General features: G+C 56.7%; 1 protein-coding gene across 1 annotated transcript; it reads right to left on the bottom strand.

Moving 5' to 3' along the window:
- Rtn4r (reticulon 4 receptor) lies at positions 1-24,913 on the bottom strand. Its single transcript, XM_076548460.1, has 2 exons — positions 24,622-24,913; positions 1-1,676 (listed from the first exon to the last, which is right to left on the bottom strand). The coding sequence occupies exons 1-2, from the start codon at positions 24,641-24,643 to the stop codon at positions 277-279; spliced, it is 1,422 nt and encodes a 473-aa protein (XP_076404575.1). The 5' UTR covers positions 24,644-24,913; the 3' UTR covers positions 1-276.

Raw genomic sequence — 24,913 nt, 5'->3', positions numbered from 1 at the left:
TAAGAAAAAAGCTCTTTATTCCGCGTCATCCGATATTTTACACAAGTAAAATAAAATTCATATCTCTATATACCGCAATCCGGGTGGGAGGCGGCGTTCTGGAACAAACGCCACCCCCGGAACCCTGTAAACATGATGGGGTGGAGATGGGGGTGGGCTGGTGGGGAGGCATCTGTCAGGGAGGGCCTGGCCTGCCCCACGGAACCTGTCCCTGGCTCTGGCTGGCGGCATGGAGGGAGACCCCATATGTACACACACCTGGTGGCTGGTGGCTGGTCAGCAGGGCCCGAGCACTGTCCAAAGTACCAGTGCGAGGCCCAGAGGAGCAAGGCTGCAGGCCAGAGCAGGCAGGGCCCCCGAACCCTCTGCTTCCCCGGCCCCACCGCCTCCGCTTCCTGCCTGGCCCAGACGGCAGTGGCTGCGGGTGCGATTCTTTCGGGAACAACCTGGCCTCCTGCGGGGACCGGTGGTGGGCAGTCCTGGTGGTTCGGAACCCCCAGGCCGCAGAGCAGTCAGTGGAGGCTCTGCGGAGCTGGGCAAAGTCCCAAACGGAGAGTCATTGATGTGCCGTGGGCCTGAGCCATTGCCTGGTGGGGTGTCACCCGGGGGCACGCGACCCTTGAGTGCATTACCAGCAGAAGCTGGCCGTCCGGGTTCCAGCACCGAGGCTTTGTCTACAGCGTCCGGCTGGCAGCACTTGGGGAGACTCAGTAGCTCCTCATCAGTGAGCTGAGTGGTCTGGATGGGGTGGAAGGGCCCTGGAGCCACGACACAGCCCTCTAGGTCACTGGCAGCCAGGCGCTTCAGATCACGGCCAGCCAGGCGTGGGGGCAGGCTGCAGGGCACCTCTGACGAGGAACCTCTGAACTTCTGCAGCCAGGCCCAGAGCGGACGTGCCCGGCAGTCGCACACCCAGGGGTTGTCATTGAGTCGCAGGTACTGCAGGGACCTCAGGGGCACTAGGACCTCTGCGGGGAGCATGGAGAGGTTGTTGGCAAACAGGTAGAGGGTCATGAGTCGGCCGAGGTCCTGGAAGGCATGTGGATGCACACGAGTCACGTGGTTCTGGTGTAAGAGGAGGCGGTCAAGACTGTGCAGGCCACGGAAAGCGTGCTCAGGCACGCTGGGGATACGGTTGCCATGCAGAAAGAGGTGCGTGAGGTTGCCCAGGTCACGGAAGGCATTGTCGGGCAGCGCCTGCAGATTGTTGTCTTGTAGGTAGAGGTACTGCAGGGCCACCAGTCCACGGAACAGGCCGGGGCCCAGCTCCTGCAGGCCGCATCGATCTAGGTGCAGCGTGTGCAGGTGGCCCAGGCCACGGAAGGTGGTGGGGTCCACGACGCGAAGCTGTGCATTGTCACTGAGGTCTAGTTGCTCCAGGAGGGTCAGGCCCGTGAAGGCAGTGGCATCAATCCGGGCCAGCGCATTAGAGTGCAGCCACAGGATGGTAAGATTTCGGCATGAGTGGAAGCTGGCAGCTGGCACATGAGAGATGCGGTTGCCATGCAGGAAGATTCGCTGGCTGGAGGCTGGGATGCCAGTGGGCACAGCCTGCAGGCCTTGCTGGGGGCAGCTGGTTGTCACCTTGGGCTCACTGTAGCACACACAAGCACCAGGACATGGTGCTGCTACCCGCCAGGCCTGTAGCCATAACACCCATGCCAGCAGCCGGCTTCCTGTAGGCAGAGGAAAAGGTGATCAAACCAGGGCCCTAAGAGGTGGGAGCTGATGCTGGGACCAGTTCTCTTTGGGTTGGCCTGCCAGCTCTGCGAATGGAGCTGTAGGACCTCTGCCTTCCATGACATACAGACAATACTGGGCTGGAAGCTGTCCTTGGAGGCACATATTCCACACTGGTGATCAATGCCTGCACCCCAAAACCCTCATGCCACCCTTCCTCACACACCTGCTATCGGGACTGTTGCTCACCCCCTAGGGTCACTCTAGTCAGCCACCAAAAACACCTATGTGAAGGCCTTCTGGGGTAGCTGCACACACCGTCTCAGGACTCGGGGGCACACAGCCCCGGGACCTGTTTGTCTCCATTGGTCTTAGCCTTATCCTTGGTCTGGCCAACTCAGCCCCGCCAGGCTACAGGTTAAGATGGAAAAGGGGAGTCTGAAAAACACCGTAGGAGCAGCCTGAGACTCATCCCTAGGCCTACCAGGTCCCTCGGCCCAGGCTGTGGAGGAAGACTGAGGCTCACAATCCACGCCCTGTCCAGGCCTCTACAGCTCTTGATAACCCCTGGAATTATAGAGAACCCCTCATGCCAAAATGGGAGCTATGTTGAGCCCCTGAAGGGCTTTGTCTGTGGGGTCTCCTGAGGCTGGGGTAGGTCTCCTTACCAGCTATCTGAGGAAGAGGAGCGGGAGTGGGGAAGGTGGGGAGGGAGGGCCTCTCCCAGGCCCCCAGGGCAGGCTGCTCCCTCCTCCACACAGCCTCCCTTTTAAGCACTTCCTGACTTGGCTCTGAACACCTTCTGCAGCCTCCTCCCCCGGCCTCATTCTCTGCTCCATCCCTTCCCAGCCTTCCTGCCCATCCCTGTTACCATCCTACCTCCCTGGCAGGCCCAAGGCATCAGGCCCCATCCTGGTCCCTGGGCCAGATATACCTAGGTGTGGCCAAGGACGAGGGCTGGGGTGCCACATTCCTAGGAACAAGCTCCTCGGTCTGTCACTAGAGCCCCATTTCTGCCGAATGGAATGCCGAATGCCGAAGGCTCTTTCAGGAGTGAGTCTATTAAAATGTGAATCCCCCTGGGAGGGTTATGGCTTATCAGCTAACACCGTCATTGACAGCTAACACCTGTCTTGACAGCTAACACCTATCTTGGCAGCTAGCTAAGAGCAGGATTCTGCAGACAGGAGGCCGAGAGGCTGGCTAACTGCTTGGAGGTGGGAGAAGACCCGGAGCCAGCCTTCCCTACCCAGCCTTGACCTCTGGGGACTGCTACTCCTCCACCCTGGGCCCCTTACCACAAAGGGTCCTTGTCTGTGTGGTGCATTCTGTCGCTCAACTCCGGAGCCCCACAGGCCAGGCAAGCCTAGCAGCCCTGCACGCTTTCCGGCTCTGGGCACCCTCTTCTCAGACTCAGTGACTTCATGCAAGGAGCTTGGGTTTGCTGGGCCTGGGGTCATTTGTTGGCAGCTACAGTGGTAAGTCAGGCCCAGGAGCCCCCGACTCATGGATGCCCGCCCCCTGCCCCGCCCCGGGCTGGCCATGTGTGGGTTGCACTTGGGCCCGAGGCTCTGTCTAACGAGGCTCTCACATTCTCTTCTTACATGCCCTCCCGGGGACACCCCTTGTCACATCAGGACACCATACCATGTGCATAGCACCTCCTGGTTCTGACCTCAGAACCCAAGGCTGGGCAAGTGGGGGGCTTTCATGCACCCAGGGCCAGGCTGGAGATTTTACTAGCATGGGTTCCTGGGCAGGGGGCACATTATCAGCCCTGCCATGCCACAGACTGCCTATTCTGCAGAACGCCATGCTGCCAACTGGACCTCACAGACACACCGATCTCTGTGCCACCCACCACACCAGTGAGTGGTAGAGTGTGGCTCCCAGTCCTGAGGTTGCCCACTGATAGCTCAGCTAGGGTCAGTGGGGGTCCAGGGCTGAGCCACAGTAGGGAGGTGGACAATCGGGGGAGCCGCTATGCAGTGCTCAGCCTCGCCAGGCGGACGGGAAGGCACAGCTGTGTTCCTGTTGGAAATCAACTTCTAAGAGGCGGCTCTTCGCACTCGTCCCGTGAGCACAGGGGCTGGGGTAGGCTCTTCTGCCGGAGCCACAGTAATTGGCTCCAGCCCGGCCCCCCTTGGGGCCTGCCCGCTGGTCTCCATGGCAACCCCTGAGCTGAGCAAGCATGAGGGGGCATCTTTTTATGAGATAATCAAACCCAACTTTGTGGCATAGCCTGTGTTCACAGCAGGGGCTTGGGGAAACACCGGACACCTGACCAGGCGGTGCGGATGTTCCCTGACCCCACCCCAGGGCTGCCATATTCAGTCTCTCTCTGTCTGCCGCCTTGCAGGCCTGCTTTGGCTCATCTTTGTGGCTTCCGCAGTGCTTTGAGCCACAGGCCTCTGAACTTCAGGTCTGGACCCCTCCATACTGTTTTCACTCCGAAACCTGCCCACAGATTGTCACTGGAGACAGCCTTCCTTCTGGGGAGCAGCCTGGCCCTCTTGCTCCCCTGAGGCCCCCACCTGCCACTCTCAACCAGTCCCTTTCATGTCCCCCTGGGCAGAAAGTGGTCCTGGGGTCCATCCCTCTCACATGGAATCCATGCAGAGACCCTCAGGACCCCGCAGCCACTTCAGCCAGCCTTCCAAGCTATGCACAAAGTGGTATTTCTCCAGCCATACCCAAGTCAGTTTTCATCAGACTTGTGTGTGGGTCTCCTCCGGGGCTTTTCCGTGGGGAACTCACTGGCTGTTGGAACTGGGTCATGGCCAGTGGCTTAGCTCAGGTCATCCAGGGAGCCACAGGGACATGATGAGGTGATAGTGGAAAGAGCTGGTATTCTAGTGCACATGGCTTGGAGAGTTCCCAGGGAGGGCAATAACTGGATACAGACCCTGGGGTCCTCCTCCACCTGGGGCAGCCTGCTCAGGCAGGATACAGCCAATGGCCGCACTGGGCACTTGGCATCCAGCACCCGCACTAACAGCTCTTTTGAGTCAAGAGCCCAGAATCACACTCATTGAGGAGGAAGGAGGGGGAGGGAGATGGGAGAGATGGAAGGAGAGGAAAGAGGACCAGGGAGGAAATAGGAAGCAGAAAGAGGGCAGGGGCAGAGGGAAAGGAGCCAGGGAACCGGAGGATGTGAAGAGGGAGAATGGGAACGGGAGGGGCCAGGTGGGGTGGAGGCTTCTGGGGCCTTGCCCAGCAGCCACTTGAGCCAGCAGGCAGGCACTGCTGAGGTCAGCAGCTCACCTCAGCAGCCTGGTGAGCTGCTGAGCTGAGTGCCTTCTCTAGCATCTCCCCAGCCGCTGCCTTCTTACATTCCCTCTCTCCACTGTCACCCTAGCCTAGCCTGACATCCCGCGGGGATGTCCTCTTGTCCGCCCCGATGAGGCGGGCGACAGTGTAGGCTGACAGCCTCACAGACTCAGGGCACTGACTTGCGTCCTTGGGTCCTGGTGTCTCTCTCAATGACTACCCCGACAGACTCTGGAGGGAGCCTACCCGCTGGTCCAAAAGCCTCTAGTCAGTGCCACGGAGCATCTCATGCTCTTTCCATCCTCATCATCTATTTACAGATCAGGAAACCGAGGCAGTGAGTAGTGGAGCCCTGCTCCTGCACAGAGGCAGTTTAAAAGGGAGGTGAGGCGAGGGTGGGGTGTGCGTACCTGGAGGACTGTCAAGGAGAGCCCAGCCAGCTCATGAAGGACAACTGCTATGTGGCCAGGGCAGCCAGCGGGTGCTGGACTTCTGGCCTGCTGGATAGGCCCGGGGACACGGGGATCTCTCGTGCCCTCACTACCTATGGCTGGGAGGATATCTCCTCCTCCGATATCCTGAGCCGGAGTCAGGAGGCTGTAGAAGGGGCTGCCTGCTGAGGCAGTGCAGAAGAGACCACAGCTACAAGGCAGAACAGCTCAGCATACAAGGCCAGAAATAGCTCTGGGAGAGGGTGGAGGGACCGATGTCATCCCCACACTGCAGAGAGTCAAGACACCTTCTCTGGGCCCACTCCCCACTCCCCACAGCCCGTCCCTACTGACCCATCTGTACCCCGTCTTCACTCATTTCTCACACCCACCCTGGGGCCCACGGACACGTGCAGTGACTACAGCTTGCACTCACACTGTGCTTTCTGGGGCAGGAAGATGGCAGCAGCCCCCACAGAGGAAGGCCACCCTGGTCTCTGGGGGTGTGGCCACCAGCATCTGCTGCCCTGCCCTGGCCCCTTGAGGCCTTGTTTTTTATTGATCTTGACTATAGAGCAAAACAGGCAGGCCAGGTTGATATTGGTAAGGTCACTGACCACGGCCGGCAGAGACAAGACCCAAGCGGACATGCCCCAGTGGGGAAACTGAGGCCTTGCATGTGTTCTGGCTGCTGGACGCCATGTTGCAACTGGAGCAGAGCTGTTGGAAATGGCCTTTGACTGCTTCAGGTTATCCTCTTGTCACCAGAGAACTCAGAGAAATCCACCTGCCTCTGCCTCCTGAGTGCTGCAGCTAAGGGCATGCACCACCACGACCGGCCCTTTCTGTCTTATTGTTGAGACACAGGGACATGAAGCTGCCCAGGCCGTCCTTTAACTTGAGATACTCTTACCTCAGCCTCCCAGGTAGCTGGGATTACAGGTGTGTGCTGCCGATCTCTTCTAGGAATTCATTTTTGGTCCCACTTCCATTACCTAAAGGGCTCCAGAGCCTCACCAGGCTCAGCAGTATATTCTACCCTGGTACTCTCCTCCCAGACCCCGCCCTGTGAACTCTGCTCACCCTGATACTCTCCTCCCAGACCCCGCCCTGTGAACTCGGCTCTGTGACCGATGGTGCCAAGCACCTGGAGGTTCTGCCTGGCTGATGCCCACCGAACCTGGAGACTTCAGTGTCCCCTCCCCAACGAGAGGCTAGTGGCCCCCATCAGGTGGCCAGCAAATACATGCTGCCTAATTACCTGCTTCCCACCCCAGGCCTGTGTGGTCCTGCTGCTAATTCAATCCATCTTCCAGTCCAGACTTCAGTCCCCAGGACACTAATGAGCAACCAACCAATGACTGGCATATCCCTACCATAGGTATCCTATGAAAGAGACCTCCTTAGGCCATAGTCTAAGCCCCAGGACTGGCACACAAATGCCCCTACCCCCTCCTGCCCAGCTGATGCTGCCCTGGATGGAGTGCTTAGCCTGGCAGGTCTATAGTTCTGCATTCTGCCTTCTGTGTCTCATATCTACTTCTGGGTCTCCCACCCTATCCCCAAATCTGCTGTTGACCTGTGAGGCCTGGAGTGTCAGCATGTGGGGTAAACACGAGACTTGGGGTGCACGTGGTAGTTATATATACTTGGCCTCAACTGGAAGATAAGAACATATGCTGGAGGACACCCAGTAAGGGTGGGGAGGGTAGACACAGAACTGTGTTGTTAGTACACGTGGTATGCAAAACAGGATGAATGTATTACAGAAGCAGTATCCCTTGGTACGAGGGGGCTGTGCAGACCTTGGGACCCAGAGGAGGGTCTGCTACCTGCAGCGAGATGAAGTAGATGACACCCCGCCCCCACGTTCTTGCATTTGTAAAACATGATCCACCAAGCAGGGAGGTGGCCTCTGCCCAGGCCGAACTTACTATGCTATAAAAAAAAAAAAAAAGTATGTGTGGGTCTTAAGGCCATGGTCAGCTTGCAGCCTCTGGGACCCACCTACTGTGTCTCTCGGCCACTCATCAGGAGGGAAGCAGGCAGACAGGACCCACTGGAGAAGGTCGGTGAATAGAGCCTCTGCACACCTTGCTAGGCTGGGCTGCCCCAGCCTCCAGAGAGCTCTGTCTGTCACAGAGGCAGCGACATCAGCAGGGCGGGCAGGCAGGGCCAGCGGGAACACGTATGCCAGGAGGGACATACAACCCCTTCAGCTAGATGCTCCCATGGAATTACCCTCCAAGGCCAGAGCACTGAGTCCATGGGGCTAGAAGAAAGGCTGAGAGGCCCCGGACAACCTGGCCCAAGAGCTGGCTGTTACATTAGCAATAGGGTGATTTTTGGCAAGCAGCCACATCTATGTGTTCACCCACGATCCATGGCTGCTTTCGGTCCAGTAACGCTGGCACAATGCATGGTGTGGCCCACAATGCTGGGCCCTTCCTACAGAAAGTTTGCCCATCTGCTTTGTGACTGGACACCTACTGTGTGCAGCCAAGGCTACGCAACCTCCTGACTAAGGAAAAGGAACCCGAGGGTCAAAGAAGACTGTTCCCGCCAAACATACGTGGCTGGGCAGGCCGAGCGCGGTGGTCTCTCACCTTAGCACAGGGTTAGCTCAGAGGAACACCGGGCAAGATCAGCATCTGGGAGGACTGGCGGTCAGTGTGAAAGGGAAGTAGTGAGTACCGAAATTCTGTTTGGGTCAGGGAAAATCAAATATCTTGCTGAAGACACTGTCAGGGGGCAAGAAACTGAGCATGCATAATAGAACACAACTTGGAAATCAAACAGGGAAGCTGAAGCAGAATGGCAGAGTCTAGCCTTGGCTAACAGACATTCACAGTTAAGAACAAAGGACTTGTTATGGGCGAGAATACTTAGCTCAGAAAAGGTGAAAGCAGTACTTTTTGATAAACAGGAAGGTCTGGACCACTTCTGATGACCTCAGAACCAGCTACTTATGTATGGCCAGGGTCACAAACTGAAAGTGGGCATCTCCATCATCATCATCACTGTCATCACCAACACTCTTGTCACATCACCACCATCACCACGAGGACTGTCACCGTCACCATCAGTCGTCATTAATGTCACCAACACCGTAATCACCATCATCACTGTGCATGGTCATCACTGTCATCACCACACTGTCATAATCATCATCATCATGGTGTTAGTCAGCTGTCTGTCACTGTCATGAAATCCGAGCCCACTTATCAGGGAGGTAAGGTTTATTTTGGTTCACGGTTTTGGAGGTTTGGGCCCATGGCAAGGCAGGGAAATTGTTCACTTCATGGAATCCAAGAAACAAAAAGAGAAAGAACGAGAAGGGAATGGGGCCTTACACGTGTTCAAGGGCACACTCAGTAACTTAACTTCTTCCCCTAGAGCCAATCTCCTAAAGATTTTACCACTTCCCACCATGGACTGGGGCTAGGCGTTCAGCACAAGAACCTCTGGGGGACATTCAGGATCCAGAAGGAAGAAATTACCACCATCACCACCACCATCACCACCACCACCACCACCACCACCACCATCACCATCAATCAGCACCACCACCACCATCATCAATCAGCACCAACATCACCACCACCACCATCATCATCATCACCACCACCATCACCACCATCATCATCATCTTCAATCAGCACCACCATCACCACCACCACCATCAGCGTCACCATCACCATCAATCAGCACCATCACCACCACCATCACTACCATCACCACCACCACCACCATCATCAATCAGCACCAACATCACCACCACCGCCACCACCATCACCATCGGCACTATAAGCACTATACCAGCTACAAGCAAAGATTTGGATGGAAAACACTGAGACAAGCTTGGAGCACACAGGGAGAGCAGCCAGCTTCACACAAAGGCAGAGAATCACAGGTCAGTGAGCAGTGGCCTTGTCCCAAGGAGGTTCCATTCCGGCACCAGAGGTTTGAAACCATTCCAGAGTGTCTTGGATGAGCAGCTGTTTTCTAGGGAGGCACTGTCATGGCCACCATAACTTCAACCTCACTGGAGACTCATTAGCAAGGCAGGACAGAGGAAAGATGAAGGAAAGAAGGGAACATTCCTGGACAGCTCTCTGCTGAGGGTTTCGTGACCTCCCTATGGTACAACCCCCATGTGGTGGTTTGAACGAGAATGGCCCACATAGGCTCATATATTTGAATGTTGGTCACCAGAGAGTGGCACTGTATTATTAGAAGGATTAGGAGGTGTGGCCTTGGAGGAAGTGTGGCACTGGGGGTGGACTTCGGGGTTTCAAAAGCCCAACCCAGGCCCAGTCTCTTTCTCTCTCTGGGAATCAGGATGCAGCTCTCAGATACTCCTCCAGCACCATGCCTGCCTGCTGCCATGCTCCCTGCCATGATGATAATGGACTAAGCCTCTGAAACTGTTAGCAAGTCCCCAATTAAATGCTTTTTAAAAAAATACAAGTTGCCTTGGTCATGGTGTCTTTTCACAGGAATAGAACAGTGACCAAGACACCCCAGTGCACAGTGAGCAGGTGATCATTACTTCTACTCCATACATAAAGGCCCTGAGACATGGCAAAGCCCAACAGGGTACAGTGAGGCCAGGGGACTAGGCACGTAATCTGTGCCCCAGGGTCCCTGCAGCCTTACCCGAGCCCCCAGGGATCACAGGGCAGGAACAGATAGCTACTCTGGTCTTCTTGATCCCCTGCAGCAGGCCCCTCTTAGCCCAAGCCTGGTTCCTTGGGCTAGCTGAGGGTTGGGGCTCCACCCGCGGGAGTAGCTGAATAGCTGGAGAAGAGGCCAGGCCCCTAAGTCGGTCACCACAACAGCAATGTGAGAATCATGCTGGGCCAGCACCACCTCTCCAGGACCCAGGGCTGCCTCTAGCTGGAATCCCCACTGAGGTGTCCCCAGCGAGGTCTGGGCTGGGGCTAGTGTCCTGTCTCCCCAGGAGTTAACCTAGAGTCTGACACCCAAGATGGGTGCAGCCAGCCTGTATGTCTGGCCTGGGTCACTGTGATTCAGGTGAGGAGCTGGAAAAGGTGAGGCACAGTTCAACACAGGTGTGTCCTGGAGCCACAGAACCACCCTGGCTTGGCCTGACTGTTTTGTCCCTGCTCTGTGCAGAGAATGCCCTGTCTGTAGTGAAGAATAGCCCAGCAGCTAGGCTGTGCCTGACAGCCTAGCTGTGTGTCCTGCGCTCTCTACAGTGGTCTCAGCAGGTTTGTGTCCTGCACAGCCTGTCACACCTTCCAAGAGACCGGAAATCCGGCAGCATCAGCTGCTGCTCCTTCATCACCAGGGACCACTGTTCTCCCGGCTCTGCCCAGCCATCACCACACAGCAGACTCAGTGAGCCAGATACAGACACTGTCCACTCCCCTCCAGAAGGACAGTGACTGGGGAGCGTGCCCTGTGGAGAGTAGGGAGGAGAGAACCATCCAGAGAGAGGGACTCTACTCAGTATGTGGGAAGCCCAGGGCAGCTCCTGCTTGATGGTTCGGGACCCGCCAGCTGACATGCGCCATCTCAGCAGAACCCTGAACCCGCTGCCTCCGAAAAGGTGAGCAGCAGCCATCACACACGTGGGAAAAGGCACCAGTGCAGACACCAAAGGAAGTCATTCAAGAAGCGGCAGACGGAGGGTCACCAACAGCCAGAAATTGGGGGGAAATTCTAATCACTGCACCCAGGGATAGAAGTGGATTTCAGACAAGAGCAGGGTGCTATGACCAAGGAGTCAACAGAGAACAAGAAAGAGTGTCTAGAAATTAAAAATAGAATTGCTAAAATTAAAAGAATCAATAGAAGGGTTGGAAAACAAGGTCAAGAAAATCTTCCAGAAAGAAAAACAAAAAGAAAAACTGAATGAGATTCAGTGGGCAAATATAGGTCAAATGTGTTTTAGGGCAAGTCTATGAAGAGGAAACAGAAAATGGAGGACAAAAAAAATTACCCAAGAAATAATACCAGAAAATTTCCTAGAGCCAAGGGCCTGGACTTTCACCGGGCATTTACAGCAAACTTTAGGTTCCTGGGGACTCAGGGAAGCTGAGTCCAGGAGGAAAAGCTGGTCACAAGTAATGCAAGGTGGCAGAGAGCTCCCCGGAGCACCCTGGTGCCAGGTAACTGCAATGCTGCAGGACTCCGAAGAAACGCTTTGAAATACGGAATTCCGGCCCCAGCCAGTCCGGCTTGGACACATTTGCAAACATGGGAATGCTCAGACAGCCTTCCACTCTATCTTCCTCACAGGTGCTTCAGCCAAAACAAAAACATACTCCCAGAAGTCAGTGTGCTTCCCACGAAAGAAGAAAGTCATGGAGCCACAGGGCATGGGCCTAAGATAGGACGGGTGTGGGGGGTGGGGGGGGTGGGGGGTGGGGGGGATATGAAAGACCCAATGAAGAGCTCGCTCTCTTAGATGGGGCAAAAAGAGAAACAAAAACCAAGTCAACTGCACCAGAGGAACAAAGAAGGACACGTGAAAGAGAAGAGGAAGTGCACCTTCCTGAGCAGAGCCAAACGTGGGTTAGGAAGTAGAGCTGGAGGGCATAGAGCATGGACATCCTGAGCAGGGGCATGCCGTCCACTGGCTCAGGCCCCTGCTCAGCCAAGGGTGGCCCAGAACGTACCTGGGTCTCTGATCCACTCTACACTCTCTGTTAATTCAGTCGCTTGCAGGGATGCTCACTAGCTCACCTCTGCAGCCTCTCCCTCAGCCAACCCAGATGTCCCTCCACTTCCACTGTGCTCTGGTTCTATCACCGTGACCAACCCCCACGCAGATACTTCTCGCTGTCCACAGTGCTACCTCCCTGTTCGGGCTTTGGTCTCCATCTCAGGCTGTTGTGGGGAGTGGGGACGTAGTTGAAAGTCAGCAAGGGCCATCTTGTATTGGAAGTAGGACTACAGCCGCTAGGCCTCAAGCCCAAGGCCTCAGCTTCTCTATTTTCCCAATCTTAAACCTGCAACAAAGCCCAGAGCACACAGACAGGGGCAATGTGAATAAGTAATTGCTCTTTTATTAACGAGTGATAAATTATTCCTATATGATTGTGTGTGATAACGCTTGCTTATTTGAAATCAATTTGGAATGGAAATTGTTGGCGGCTTCTCACCTGCGCGGGTGGAAGCCAGGCACTCTTGCCTCCTACAGAAAAGGAGGTCACTGTATTTTGGCTACATCCTGATGCTGCTGCATTTAGGGTGCTGTGTCAGGCATCAAGGGGGGAGGGTAGTGGCCCTGGAGCTGTGAAGCCAGGGAGACCGGGTACCTCTAACCTCACTTCTGGGCAGCGCCTCTGTCCAGGGTGCAACATAGGTCAGCTCAGACTCGCAGGGTGGCTTTCCTGAGGCCTCTATCTGCAGCTCTAAAAAGTGCAAAGCTCTGTTGGTAATGTGAGGACCTGAGTTAGGATCCCCAGCACCCACAGAATAGCCAGACATGGTAGTGTGAACCTGTGATTCCAGGACTGGGAAGACAGGGACTGGAGGGCCCCTGGAGCTCACTGGCCAGCATGTCTAGACAAATTAGCAGGTTCTAGGTTTGTTGAGACCCTGTCTAAAAAGTAAGGTGAAAAGATCCCCATACTAGTCCAGGACCCAGACTCCCTTTGGGTTGAGGAAGGACCAGGCTGGGAGAGTCCCCTCCCCAACAGGCCCTAAGCCCTACTGGGGGCCACTCCAGTGACCATAGTATGGCCACAGTGTCAGGGGCCATTCCCAGATCTAGCTGCATACATCTCTCCCATATAATCCTTGGGGATCTGGGAGACCTGACTGCCACCTCACACAGGTCACACCCAGTGCCCACTGTCCAGCTCTGGCACTGCCTGGGCCACTTACAGCTCTCATTATCAAGCCTCAAAAACCACTTACCTCTTTCCTGGTCATAGTCCTAATGGTTCCACAAAACATGGCTCCATTCTATTCCCTCCCTGGAGCACAATGCTAGAGGGTTGGAGAGCTGGGCCTCTGGCGCTCCTCTTCCGACACACGGAGGCCCCGCACCATCCCCTACTTTAGCACCTCTTCCTGGGGATGCATATTTACAACTCAGCATCCAACAAGCCAGCCACATCCTCCCTCCACCCGGGCCCCACCCACTCCTTAGCTATTTTGGGGGTGGCTGCAGCAGCCACCAAGTGATCATGACTTGGCCAGCAGGTGTCAGGGGGTTAGTCCCAGGTCTGGCTGCACTCATCCTTCCCATGTGACTGTTGAGGATTTGGAAGGCAGCAGAGACTCAGTCACCCTTAAGTACAGCTACACGGGCGAGATCAGTCATCACTGATGCCTCCTGAGCCTGGGTTTCTCATCTGCGAGGCAGGAGAGCTGGTCCCAGCCTTCCATCCAATGCCAAGGTTCCCACTTGACTGGACAGAGACCTAGCTAGTCTCTGTGCACCTTGTTTCTGTCCCTGGGCCCTGGGGGCACCATGGAGGTAGAACCATGGCCTGTGACAGGCGTACGGCAGGAACACTCTGCATGTTTGGCACATGCGGCCACATGCTCACTCCAGCAAGTGGCAGATGCTGGGTAGCTGTAGAGATGGCATCCCCCGAGGATGGCCAGGGCTGGAGGGGTACTGATCATCTCCTGACTGGGGGAGGCTTGTGCACCCAAGTGCTGAGGTTCTGAGTGTCCCTCACAAGTGGCTTCACTCATGTGATGGATGGATGTTTGTACTGTCCCTCTCCACCACTGCTTTTTTTTTTTTTTTTTTAAGATATTGTCTTGCACTGCTGGAAAAGTTAGTCTAGAATTTACTGTGTACCCCAGGCTGGCCTCGTGGTGATTCCCTGCCTCAGCCTTCCAAGTAGCAGGATTACAACATGAGCTACAGTGCTCAGCTTCCCCAAAAAACATATGCTGAAGTCCCAACCCCCATGTGACTTACTGTTTGTTTATCTATTTATTTTGAGAGCCCAGAGGCCTAGGATATCGGACGCTTTGTGTTGGGCTTCGGGGAGGGAACAGGATGGAGCCATGTTTTGTGGAATCATTAGGAGCATGATCAGGAGAAAAGTAAGTGGTTTTTGAGACTTGGTAGTGAGAGCTATGAGAGGCCTGAGCTGGGCACTGGGTGTGACCTGTATGAGGTGACATCCTAGAATAGTCTGGGTCCCTTTATTTTATTTTCCCTTTTGAAATGTTTATGTTTATGGGTATTTTGCCTACATGTATATCTGTGTACCATGTGAATGTAGTGCCTCTAGAGGCTGGAAGAGGGCGTCAGATCTCCTGGGACCAGAGTTACAAATGGTTATAAGATGCCATGCGGGTGGGGACCCAAATGTGGGTCCTCTGGAAGGGCAGCCCGTGAGCATCTGTCCAGCCCCAGCTGGAACTCCTTCTGCTTTGGTCAAATGTTGATGCTTTAGGAGTGTAACCAGTGTAACCTACCCCTGACATGATGGTATTTGAGGGGTTAGTGGGAGGTGGCTAAGATTGACACCTCAAGATAAGGTCTGAAGGGTGAGGCATTGAGGTGATCCGTGGCCTAGCAGAGACTCCAGAGAGGCCATTTCCTACAGCAAGAAAACCATCTGCCCGCCAGAACAAGTAGCTCACTGGAATCTGCGTTGACACTGATCTTGGAGTCCTAGCCTCTAGAACTGAGAAAATTAATTTCTCCCATTTGTGATGCTCAATTCACGGTATTTTGTTACGGCAGTATGAGCTAATACAACCTCCTTCTCAAAACTTTAGAGTTTCTTTTCAGGTTTTCAGCCATGAGTATGATCTGGTAAAATCCAAAACGTTTCTGGCATGTTCTGTTTGGTCTCATGTTGGTGCCCGAGCAGCCCTGTGTCCTGAGGTCCCTGCACACCACAGTCAATCTTGTAGGGCAGCCCTGAGTTTATCAGGGTTTGGGAGTCCTGGGTCCACTTGTGTATGTGGGGGGGGGGCAGGCTGAGGTGGGGTCCCCAACCTCTAAGTTTATTCTTTCATCTGGAAATAGAGGTCAGGAAACCTACCTGGTCCGTGCAGGGCAGGTGCACCGTGGCTGCGTAAGAGACGTCCAGCTCACAAGCTCAGAACCGCCAGAGGCACTTGGCCTCTCCCTGAGGAACTGTCCTCACCCTGTGGAGGCAAAGCCCAGTCCCCCCTTTTCCTCACCTCCTGCAGGCCTTTGTTCCAGCAACTCCTCCTTGCGCAAGCCTGCCTTGTTCCCAGGCCCATGGCCTCAAGGAGGCTCTTCTCACCTGAACTCCACCCACCTCTTTAAGGAGACTGGATCCGATCCTTCCCACTCTTTCCACACTCCTGGCCTTGTTCCCGCCCACCTTCAGACCTACAGGGCTTCTGTGGAGCCCTCTGGAGGCAGTGCCCACAAGCTCTATCCATGGGCACTAGGGTCCTGGACATCCTGACCACAGCAGGTCTCCACCTCAGATGTCCCCAGGCAAGGCAAGGATAGGGACCATCCACAACCTGGCCAGAACTGCGGCCCTGGCCTGAGAGCCCTCTCCCTCTCTACCTGCTACCTCAGAACCACATGTGGCAAATCCTGCCCTCCCAAGGGCTGCTGTCACAGCTGATAAAGATGGTCGGTCCTGTGACCTAAGGGTCTGGAGATCCCTGGGAATTCATCTCCTGAGGCTTTGGGTCTTGGTAGCTGTCTTGGGGTGGGGAGCGCTTAGCCAGAGGGGGACCAGGCTGGTTGTGGAGATGCTGGGACCAGGGACTGCCCCTGGAGTTGCTGGGTGTGACTGAGGCCCTATGGGATGAGTGGGAATGGAGTAGGCGTCAGTGTTAGGGGGGGCTTGGAAGAGGTCTGATGCCCCCCACCCACCCACCCACCTCGAGCCACCTCCTAGCCAGGCCGTGGCTCTGGCAGCAGGTGAAGAATGGAGCGTATTAGGGCCACCATCTGTCTCGGCTGTGATGGGCTCTCTCTACTGACATCCAGGAGCTATGTAGATGGAATATCTTTATGGGAAGAGTTTTTCTTTTGCCAATTTTCGAACAGGAAGCCAGACACTTGTCACACCTGTCCTCGTGTCAGCCTCTGCCTGACATAAATTGGGGCCGAGGCAGGGAGATGAAAGACAGCCTGGACACGGCCCAGTGTGCAGAGACCACGTGTCAGGCCACAGAACACACAGCCACGGGGGTGTCCTGCTGGGGCTCGGGGCAGTGAGTTCCTCCTGCCTCCTCCCTTCCCCTGCCCAAAGGCCAGCCTGCCCTGGCGCCCCTGCCTCCCATGGAGCAGGGAGACATCTGCTCCGGCACAGCCAGCCCCCCTCCCCAGCCGAGAGGGAGGACCCCACACAGAGGGCAGGCCTCAGGGCCCCCATCCGCTCTGTTGGCCCCCACACTACACCTTTCTCTCTTGAGATTTGAGGACATCTCTTTGGAACCTGGGATGGCTTGGGGAGAAAAGATGTTACGAAGATCTCCAGGTCTCCATTGCCCAGCACAGGGCTGGCCTGTAACTGGTGATGCCAGAAGACTTGGGTGAGGAAAAGGAGGGAGAGGCCAATGCCTCCGGACGCCTTCCTGCAACGGGAGCCACCCAGAACCCAGCCTCCACGTGGGCAGCCCAGGGCCCAACAGCTTTACCAAGGGCAGGGCTAGGACCCTCCCAGAGGCACACCGAGGACCACAGCCCTCACGGGCATGCAGGTAGGCAAGGGGCAGTCCCCCTGGGGAACACCAACAGTCTGCTATTTCCTCAGACGGTGGTGAAAGTCTGTGTCTTCAGCCCTCAAGGAGACCTGAGAGATCAGCTCTGCCAGGCTCCCAAGCCACCATCATGGGTGCGGGGTGGGCACCAGCCACTCTGTACTGTCTGAGGATGGGGCACTGGACACATCTCGGCCAAGTGAAGAGTGAGAGGCTATCGGGGGCACGCAGAGCCCCGTGAAAGGGAGCTGGCTGCTGGGCAGGGCAGTGTGGAGGCAGAAGCGGTCACCAGCATTGCAAGTGGAGGTTCTGGGTGACCTTGGGCTGGCCTGTAACCCTCTCTGGACTGCTCTTCTGGAGGCTGGCCAGGCTCACATAGCAGCTACCCTGTCTTTCTGGGGAATTCTGTTTCCAGCCACAGTTTTGGGGTCCACTGCCAGGACTTCTTCCAAGGACCAAGTAGGCACACAAGCAGCCCCTCTCACGGGCTGCCAGCTGAGTGGAGATAGGAAAGTCTCCAGATAAAGGAGGTGCTACTCCTGGGTCAGCCAGGCTCCTGTGGCCGGTCTCCTGCCCAGAGGCAGAGCTGCGCCTCACGTTTCTCAAAGGTACAAAGACACCCCCCACCCCAGTCCCCAACGGAGATCCTAGCTTCTCTCTGCATTCCCTAGCTGCTGCTGGGCCTGCCTGGGGCGTGTGTACCCCACCCTCACCCCACCATGCCCTCTCTTCCCAGTGACCATGAGCTAGAGCACTCCCCTCAAGACAACTGGTAAGGACGCTCTTGGCAGACAGGCTGTGTGTGTGTGTGGGTGGGGGTGCTCCAGACATGGGCTCTTCCTGCGCCCTCAGTGCTATGCACAGGCTAGTGATCAGGAGGTCACAGGGCCCACACACCTATTCCCACTTTCTGTCTGGGGGTGGGGGCAAGGGTGGGTGGGACTGACCAAGAGTCGGAGGAAGTACAGGAATTGGGGGCTCTGTCTCCCACCAAGGGCTCCAAAGCTATCACCAACCCGTTTCCACAGCCAGTTCCCTCGGTCTACGCGGGAGGTACAGGAGTGTGGCAGCCTGCTGGGAGGAGTCCCATCACCCGGATGACCAGGAACTGGCCAGCATGGCCAAATCAAACTCCCTGTCGCCAGCTGGCTTTCATCAGCGTGTCCACCTTCACACTACCCACATGCCAACAGGGAGGCTCGGGCGCCAGCATCCGCCTTGGGTTCTGGAGCCTTCACCTGCAGCCTTCTTGGCCAACCAGGCTGCCCTTGACTGCCAGTCCCGAGAGCCACCAGCTTGGGTATTTCCCAGCAGACACAGCGGCAAGCAGGTGGTCGGGAAGAATGTGCCTCTGCTGATACCCAGCAGCCGACCGGACCTCCCTCTGCAGCTATTTGCTGGGGTGACTGCCCACTGCTCCTGCTCCCCAAACCGTCATGCCAGGGTGGGCTGCTTGGAGGACGTGGAGGTGGGGAGGCAGGCACCTGGAACCCCAGTGACAAGAAGGTCCCCATCCAAGGGCAGAAGAGACAGTTCCCACACAAGATCTTCTGGCCCACCCTAAGAGCAAATGAGCTTTAGGGGCAGCCAGCAGAGACTTCAGGTAGGCGCAGAGGCCACACGGCAAGCAGAGAGCCCGGGGTGGAATGGAGAGCATCTGTGCCTATGGGCCAGGGAGGGGGTGGCTCGGAGATGGGCTTGCAGTGAGGACTAGAAGGGAATAAGGCAAGAGGTCAGACTGGACACTGGCCTTGTCTTTGGGGATGAGAAGGAGGAGGAGGCACAGACTCTGGGCTTGGATGTTGGGTGTAGAGGATATGGCACCATCTGGCTGAGTCTGGGGAACCTGGGATGCTCAGGGGAACACAGCGGGGGATCGGCAAAGATGAGTGGCCTCACTGGTGTGAGCAAGTGCCCGGGTGCCTGTTCACCCCTGCACCACCTAGGAGATGCTCAAGCCGGTGACCCTAAGGGGTAGCCTATCTGGCTAAGATGGGTGCCGGCTGAGTGGTCTTGGGCACTACAGACCTCTAATTGGACGCACTAGCCTGGTACCTGGCAAGGAGGCAGGTTTTGTGCATTAACTACTGCCAGGCCAGGTTGAGCGGGACTCCACACGGGGTGGGGGTGGGGCACATAAGGGTAGAAGCCGTGATTCCCAGACGCCGTCACCTCTTTTCTGCTTTCCATCCATGTTTCAGTCTTTCTTGTGTAGCTAGTGTGCAGGGCCTGCTCCTGGCCCAGCTGCCGAGTGATGCCACAAGCCAGCTCCACTGTGACCACTCATGACACCCGCCATCTCCCCCAGAGAACAGCACTGCTCATCTTGAGGAGGACTCTGTGTTTTCCTGGTCCTCAGGGCACTAAGCTGGAAGGGCCACTCTGGTAAACAGCCACAGACTACAGATGACACCTCAGTGACCAGCAAAGAGCGGTGGGGCCCAAGGTCACACAGGAAGCCTGCACCGCAGGAGCTGATCCCACGGCTGCCGGACTCGGAGGAGGGGGAACTCCTGGCAGGTTCCCAAGCTGGCCCCATCTGGGCCCTGGCAGGAGGGTGAATAAAGCCAGCATCCTAGCAAGGTCACAATCGTTGGGACAAATCGAGGACACAGTGTAGGGGATTGCAGGCAGGTCGGGGACAATCTGAGAGGGCTCCCTGGAGGCAGCGAGCACCCTAGAGCCTCACTCTGGTCTGAGACCCTGGGCCCTCTAACATGTTCAGCCCCACCCCTACCTCAGTGGGCCCCTCACCCAGCTCCAGCCCTTCCCTGACATTTCCCGTGACATTTGCTGCAAAGAAATAGAGTCATAAATTCAAAGGTTAAATTTGCACATTGCCTTACAATGCCAGGAGAAACCTGTCCTTCCATCCACCAGGTGCCCCAGGGGTGCAGCTTGGTGCGGGACGTCCTACCCATCCCCTGGTCCCTCCACCCACGCAAGGATCCCCCAACACCATTTCCCAAAATGGCTTCTTGAATACGCCAGGCCATGCAGTTCGTTCCATAGTTTGCCTGTTGGAGATGCCTGCCCCCATCTGAAACCAAGGCCCTGAGATACCCTGTGGGAAAGGCGCTGCCCGAGCAGATTAACCCAGCCTACCCCAGATTCAACCGTCAAACCTCTGTGTGAAATCCAATAAGATCCCATGGACCTCCCATTCCCAGGAGGGCCGAAGAGCACTCTTGGGCAAGCTGCTCCGGACACCTCCACGTGCCAGTGTGCCGAATGGGGCTTACTGCCTGCCAGGCCCACCTGGGTCAACTTAGGGAGCTGACTTCTGCCTGCTCGGCACCTCCCTAAAGACACCTGGGAAGGTGAGCAACAGCCCCTGCTTCCTGACTCCATTTGCTGGGTCTAGCAGCCCTGGGGGAAGGTTATGGGGGTGCATGGGAACACCCCAACCACCTCAGCCTCCAACCTTCCACAGCACACAAAGTACTAGGAGCTATGTGAACAGGGCTGGCGAGAGGTGGCCCCCAAAGAGTCCGCTGAAGACATGGCCACCCTTACAGCCGGAATCTTGGTCTACTTACCATGTCATCCACGTGACATGTATAAAAAGACCTAGATGGTTGGGGGCGGGGTGGGGCAGATTAGGCCCTGGCTGGAAGCTGGCCCAGGTGTGTGGGAAGGGGCACACGTCCCGGCCCTGACGAGGACTTGTCAGGGTGTATATGGCGAGCTGAATGGCTGAAGTCAATGCAAAGGGCCGAGACATGTTTAAATGAGTACATTTTGGTGCATTCTCAGGAAGGGATTCCACACTCACCATTTAAGCATGATTCACAAGAATAGTTCCCGATGTGCAAAGTGTTTAAAATACAGTGACAAAAGAAGAATCTGCAGTACCAAACACCGGGTGTGACGGGACCCAGCCAGGCCCACGCACTCTGGGGACAGGCAGGGAGATGGGGGGCATGTCCCCCACACTCACTGCTAGGCTCCCACTGAGGGCTGTGTGGTCACCTGTCCCTTACCACACTTAACCCCGGAATCAGTGAGGATTCAGCTCCTCCATTGTCTGATCAGAGTAGGATCTGCAGGCCACAAATGAGCAAGTGAGTGATGGAGGGTGGTGAGCAAATGCAGCATCTGGGATTTGGCCACGTGGATGGCACAGGTGACCTTGGCTGCGTGTAGCCAGGCCACAGGGCAGGCATACTGAAGGGTGCAGAGGGTGCCAGGCCCCGAAGAGACGGGCAGAACAGCCACGCCGGTTCTTATGGGTCTGAGGGTGGGGGCCCTGGCTGGCTGCTGAGAGTCAGGCAGCCCTGCCCGGGGTTGAAAGTCAGGGCTCACGGAACGGGGGGGGGGGGGGGGCGCGGGGGGCGGGGGGGGGGCAGCATAAACTTCACTGACCAGGTACAGTGCTGTGCCAGGAGCCTCGGTAATTGACAGGGTCAGACCCTCTCATATACTTCTCCCATTGTGTACACACACACACACACACACACACACACACACACACACACACACACCAGTCTTCCTTCTCCTGACCCCTTTCATGGATGCGCAGCCTGAGGCTCCTGGGAGACTTTCTAGGCCACGGCCCCCAGAAGGGCTCCCTCTGCCTCCTTTGCCAGCTGGACCCCTCCCCTCCCAAGGAGGGCATGGTCCCAGGAGGCTGGCAAAAAAAGGGTGCTGGAAGCCAGGTCTAGAAGCCAAGAGGGAGGCGTGATCCCACAACCCCGACCCCTCCCCTCAGACAACTTACCACTTGGGACAAACAGCAGCAAGTCTGGGCTTCTTCAGAGCCAGTGGGCCAGCCTGAGCCTCCAAGACAGCAGGCTAAGACAGCCTTCCAGGGCCCTGGGCAGCCTTGGGGGTTCCACTTCTTGTTAGATGACCCCCCACTAGCATGGCTCTTACTCTGTCACCACAGGTCAGTCCCGCCTGGAGGAAACAGGCTCGCAGGGGCCCTGCTGGTACAGGGCAGAGCCACAGGCTCCCCACCACCACGTTCCCTGCTCACAGCCTCCTTCAATATCCCAACACATCTTCCAGGAGGAGGGAGGGGCTTAAATTGGCAGGAGTCCCAGGGAAACCCCTGTTGACTAGGAGTTGAAAAAGCGTATTTGGAGAATTTTAAAGCAGAAATGCTGGGGGCCCAAACTCCTAGGAAAGCAAGGTTTGGTGGCTGAGGCCAGCATTTCCAGCACTTGGGAGGCTGAGGTGACTCCAAGTTTAAGGCCAGCCTAGGTCCTATGGTTGCACCTGCCTCAAAGCAAAACAACAATAAAAACTCCTTGGAACAGGGCATGGTGGCACATGCCATTAATCCCAGCACTCGGTGGATCTCTGAGACCATCGCCATCCTGTTCTACATAGAGACCAGGCCAGCCAGGGCCACAGTGAGACCCTGTCTCAGTCCAGAACAGGCCCCATGCCCACGAGTAACTGATCAGCACAAAACGGACCTTTTTTTTGAGCTCTTTTTGTAAAAATCTTGCTGATTTTTTTTTGTCTGTTTTGATTTTCTTTTCTTTTCTTTCTTTTTTTTTTTTGGTTTTTGTTGTTTTTCTTAGGTTGTTTTATTTTGCTTGAAAAAGAGAGAACATGAAGTTGGGTTGGTAGGGAGGTGGGAAGGATCTGGGAGGATTAGGGAAGGGGAAAGAATATAATAAAATATATAGTATAAAAAATTAAAACAAACAAACAAAGCCACCTCCTTGGGAAATGTGGACAGACCCGACTGGGCATCAGCTTGGAAATGCCCCCAACAACCTCAGACCACCAGCAGCTGAGACAGGGAGAAAGCTCTTTAAGAAGACGAATTGTCAGGCCCGGTGAGCTCCCCTTTGCCAGGAGGGATCTGGGCAGACCACACCTGGCTGAGGTCCTACCATGGGAGCTCACCTTCCTCCCCTGGGCTGGCGTAGGACGAGAGAGATGGGAAGACGGGTCTGGGCTTAACGAAGGGAGTGGCCAGCTGGTACCCACCTGAGCTGGGTGGGTAACACAGAGCAGCGCACCAGAAGGTCACCGGGATGGAACGGCCAATGTGCTGAAGGCAGGGCCTCCCGGAGGCCCTGCTGGGTCAGATGCCCCAGTTGGTGGAGCAGCAGAGGCAGCCAAGTGTGCCCAGGCTCACACTCCTCTACTGTGGTGCTGACCTCAAGCTGGGGAAAGAATCTTCCCTGCCCAGGTAGATTCCAGGCCACCACAGGCCACCACTGCCCCCACCCCGGCCGGTGGGAGAGCGGCTGGAAGACTCTGAACCTCACAGCTTGGGCTGGGGATACTGAGCAAAACCCCTAAACACATTCCCGAGGCATTCGGTCCCAATTTGAGAAGGGTAGAGCCACAGCCCTCCTGGGTACACAGGGGCACCCACACCCAGATGCAAACTGAAATATGAAGATGTGCTCTCAGGCACACGTGGTCATGCACACAATCACATATGTGCAGATACATACGATGTTACACACATGTACTTGCACACACAGACCCAAGCACTGTGAAGGAGACTCCAGGTCTTGCCCCTCTGTCTGTGGGTCCAGCTGCCCAGAGCCTCCCTACTCAAAACCGGTGCATATCTACCTGTGAGTGGGTCCTGCTAAGGGGCCCCAGCATGTGCTAAGCATGAAGATCACAGCAGGCAGATGTGTAAATGCATGCGTGTGGTCATAGGTACGTAGGCAGGAGTGAGGACAGCGATATGTACCCTTAGAGTATGTGCACCCATAGTGTTTACGCCTGTGCACACTAGGGCAGATTTGGTATAAGTGTGCACTGGAGGTGTGCAAGACCATATGTAGCCCACATAGACACGTGCAAAGAAACGTGTGTGCAGCCTGCGGCACCATGGACATCAGCAGGGTAGATAGGGTGGGCACCTGGGGAAGGCAATGTGTTCACTCCAGATTCTCCAGGTAAGGCATGCCCAGCCTGCACGAAGCCCATCCGCCCTTGCCCCTACTGCGGGGACTTCGCACCCGGATGGGAGGAGGGATCCCACAGGGCTGCCAGGGAGGGGGTGCTTCGAGCACCAACGCCCCTCAATGGAGCCTCTCACTCTCAGGAGCCCTCCCGATCTCGGAGGAGGAGGCATTGCTTTGTGTATCTGTGTGTGTGTCCTCGCTACCTGCCCCAGGGACAGCGCTGGGATTGCCCTGTCCTCCACGCCCTCTGCCGCCGCCGACACCCCTATTCATCCCTATTTCGTTTGACCCCAAAGAAGCAGCTTCAGAGCTGAGTCCGCCGGGCAGGCGAGATACCCCATCTCGGTCCAGTGCCCACGTTTCTGCAAACCCCGCTTATTAACCCATTCGCCGCCTGTGCGCTCGCAGGTGGGACCCCGCCCTTCCAGCCCGCAGCCTCCACCCGGCCCTGGTCCAACATCTGGAACCTCGGACCCGCCATCCCTGGCCCCGCCGTCGCCGTCAACTTTCCCGCAAAGCCGCAACTTTTGCGGCTGCCGCGGGCTCCGCCCTCTCGGGGCCCAGCAGCTAGCGGCCAGCGCGCGGCGTGGCACTGCGGTGGCCCTCGGGAGCGCCCGGCGACCGGTCCCCGGCTCCGGCAGCGCGGGCCGTGCCCTCGCCCCCGCCGCCCCGCCGCAGCCCGGCTCTGGAGCCGCGCGGACACTCACCTCCGGAGGACGCCCTCTTCATCTTCGGGGTCGAGCGGGGCGCGTCGGGCACTGGAAGCGGCTTCGGGGCGGGCGCCCGTCTGCGCGCGGCCGGGTCCGCATCCAGGCGCCGCCGCTCCGGCCAGGTCCCGGCCCGGCCGCGGGACGAGGCTCGGGCGCTCCGCTCTACCGGGCCGGGCTGGGCTCGCGGGCTGCGGGCGCGCAGGGCGAGGGCGGCGGCGTGGACTGGCGGGGCGCTCGCAGCACGGGCCGGGAGAGGATGAATGTTTTATGGGATCATGTGGTTTGACGC

The sequence above is a fragment of the Peromyscus maniculatus genome, chromosome 12 (assembly GCF_049852395.1).
Source record: "Peromyscus maniculatus bairdii isolate BWxNUB_F1_BW_parent chromosome 12, HU_Pman_BW_mat_3.1, whole genome shotgun sequence".
In the NCBI taxonomy this organism is placed as follows: Eukaryota; Metazoa; Chordata; class Mammalia; order Rodentia; family Cricetidae; genus Peromyscus; species Peromyscus maniculatus.
The sequence above is the reverse complement of the archived record's forward strand: the minus strand, read 5'-3'. Positions and strand labels throughout refer to the sequence as shown.

Coding starts and splice junctions, on each gene's coding strand:
- Rtn4r (XM_076548460.1), bottom strand. CDS start 24,643: ATGAAGAGGGCGTCCTCCGGAG. Junction 1,677..24,621: donor GAAGAGGGCGTCCTCCGGAG/GTGAGTGTCCGC, acceptor CTCTGCCTACAG/GAAGCCGGCTGCTGGCATGG.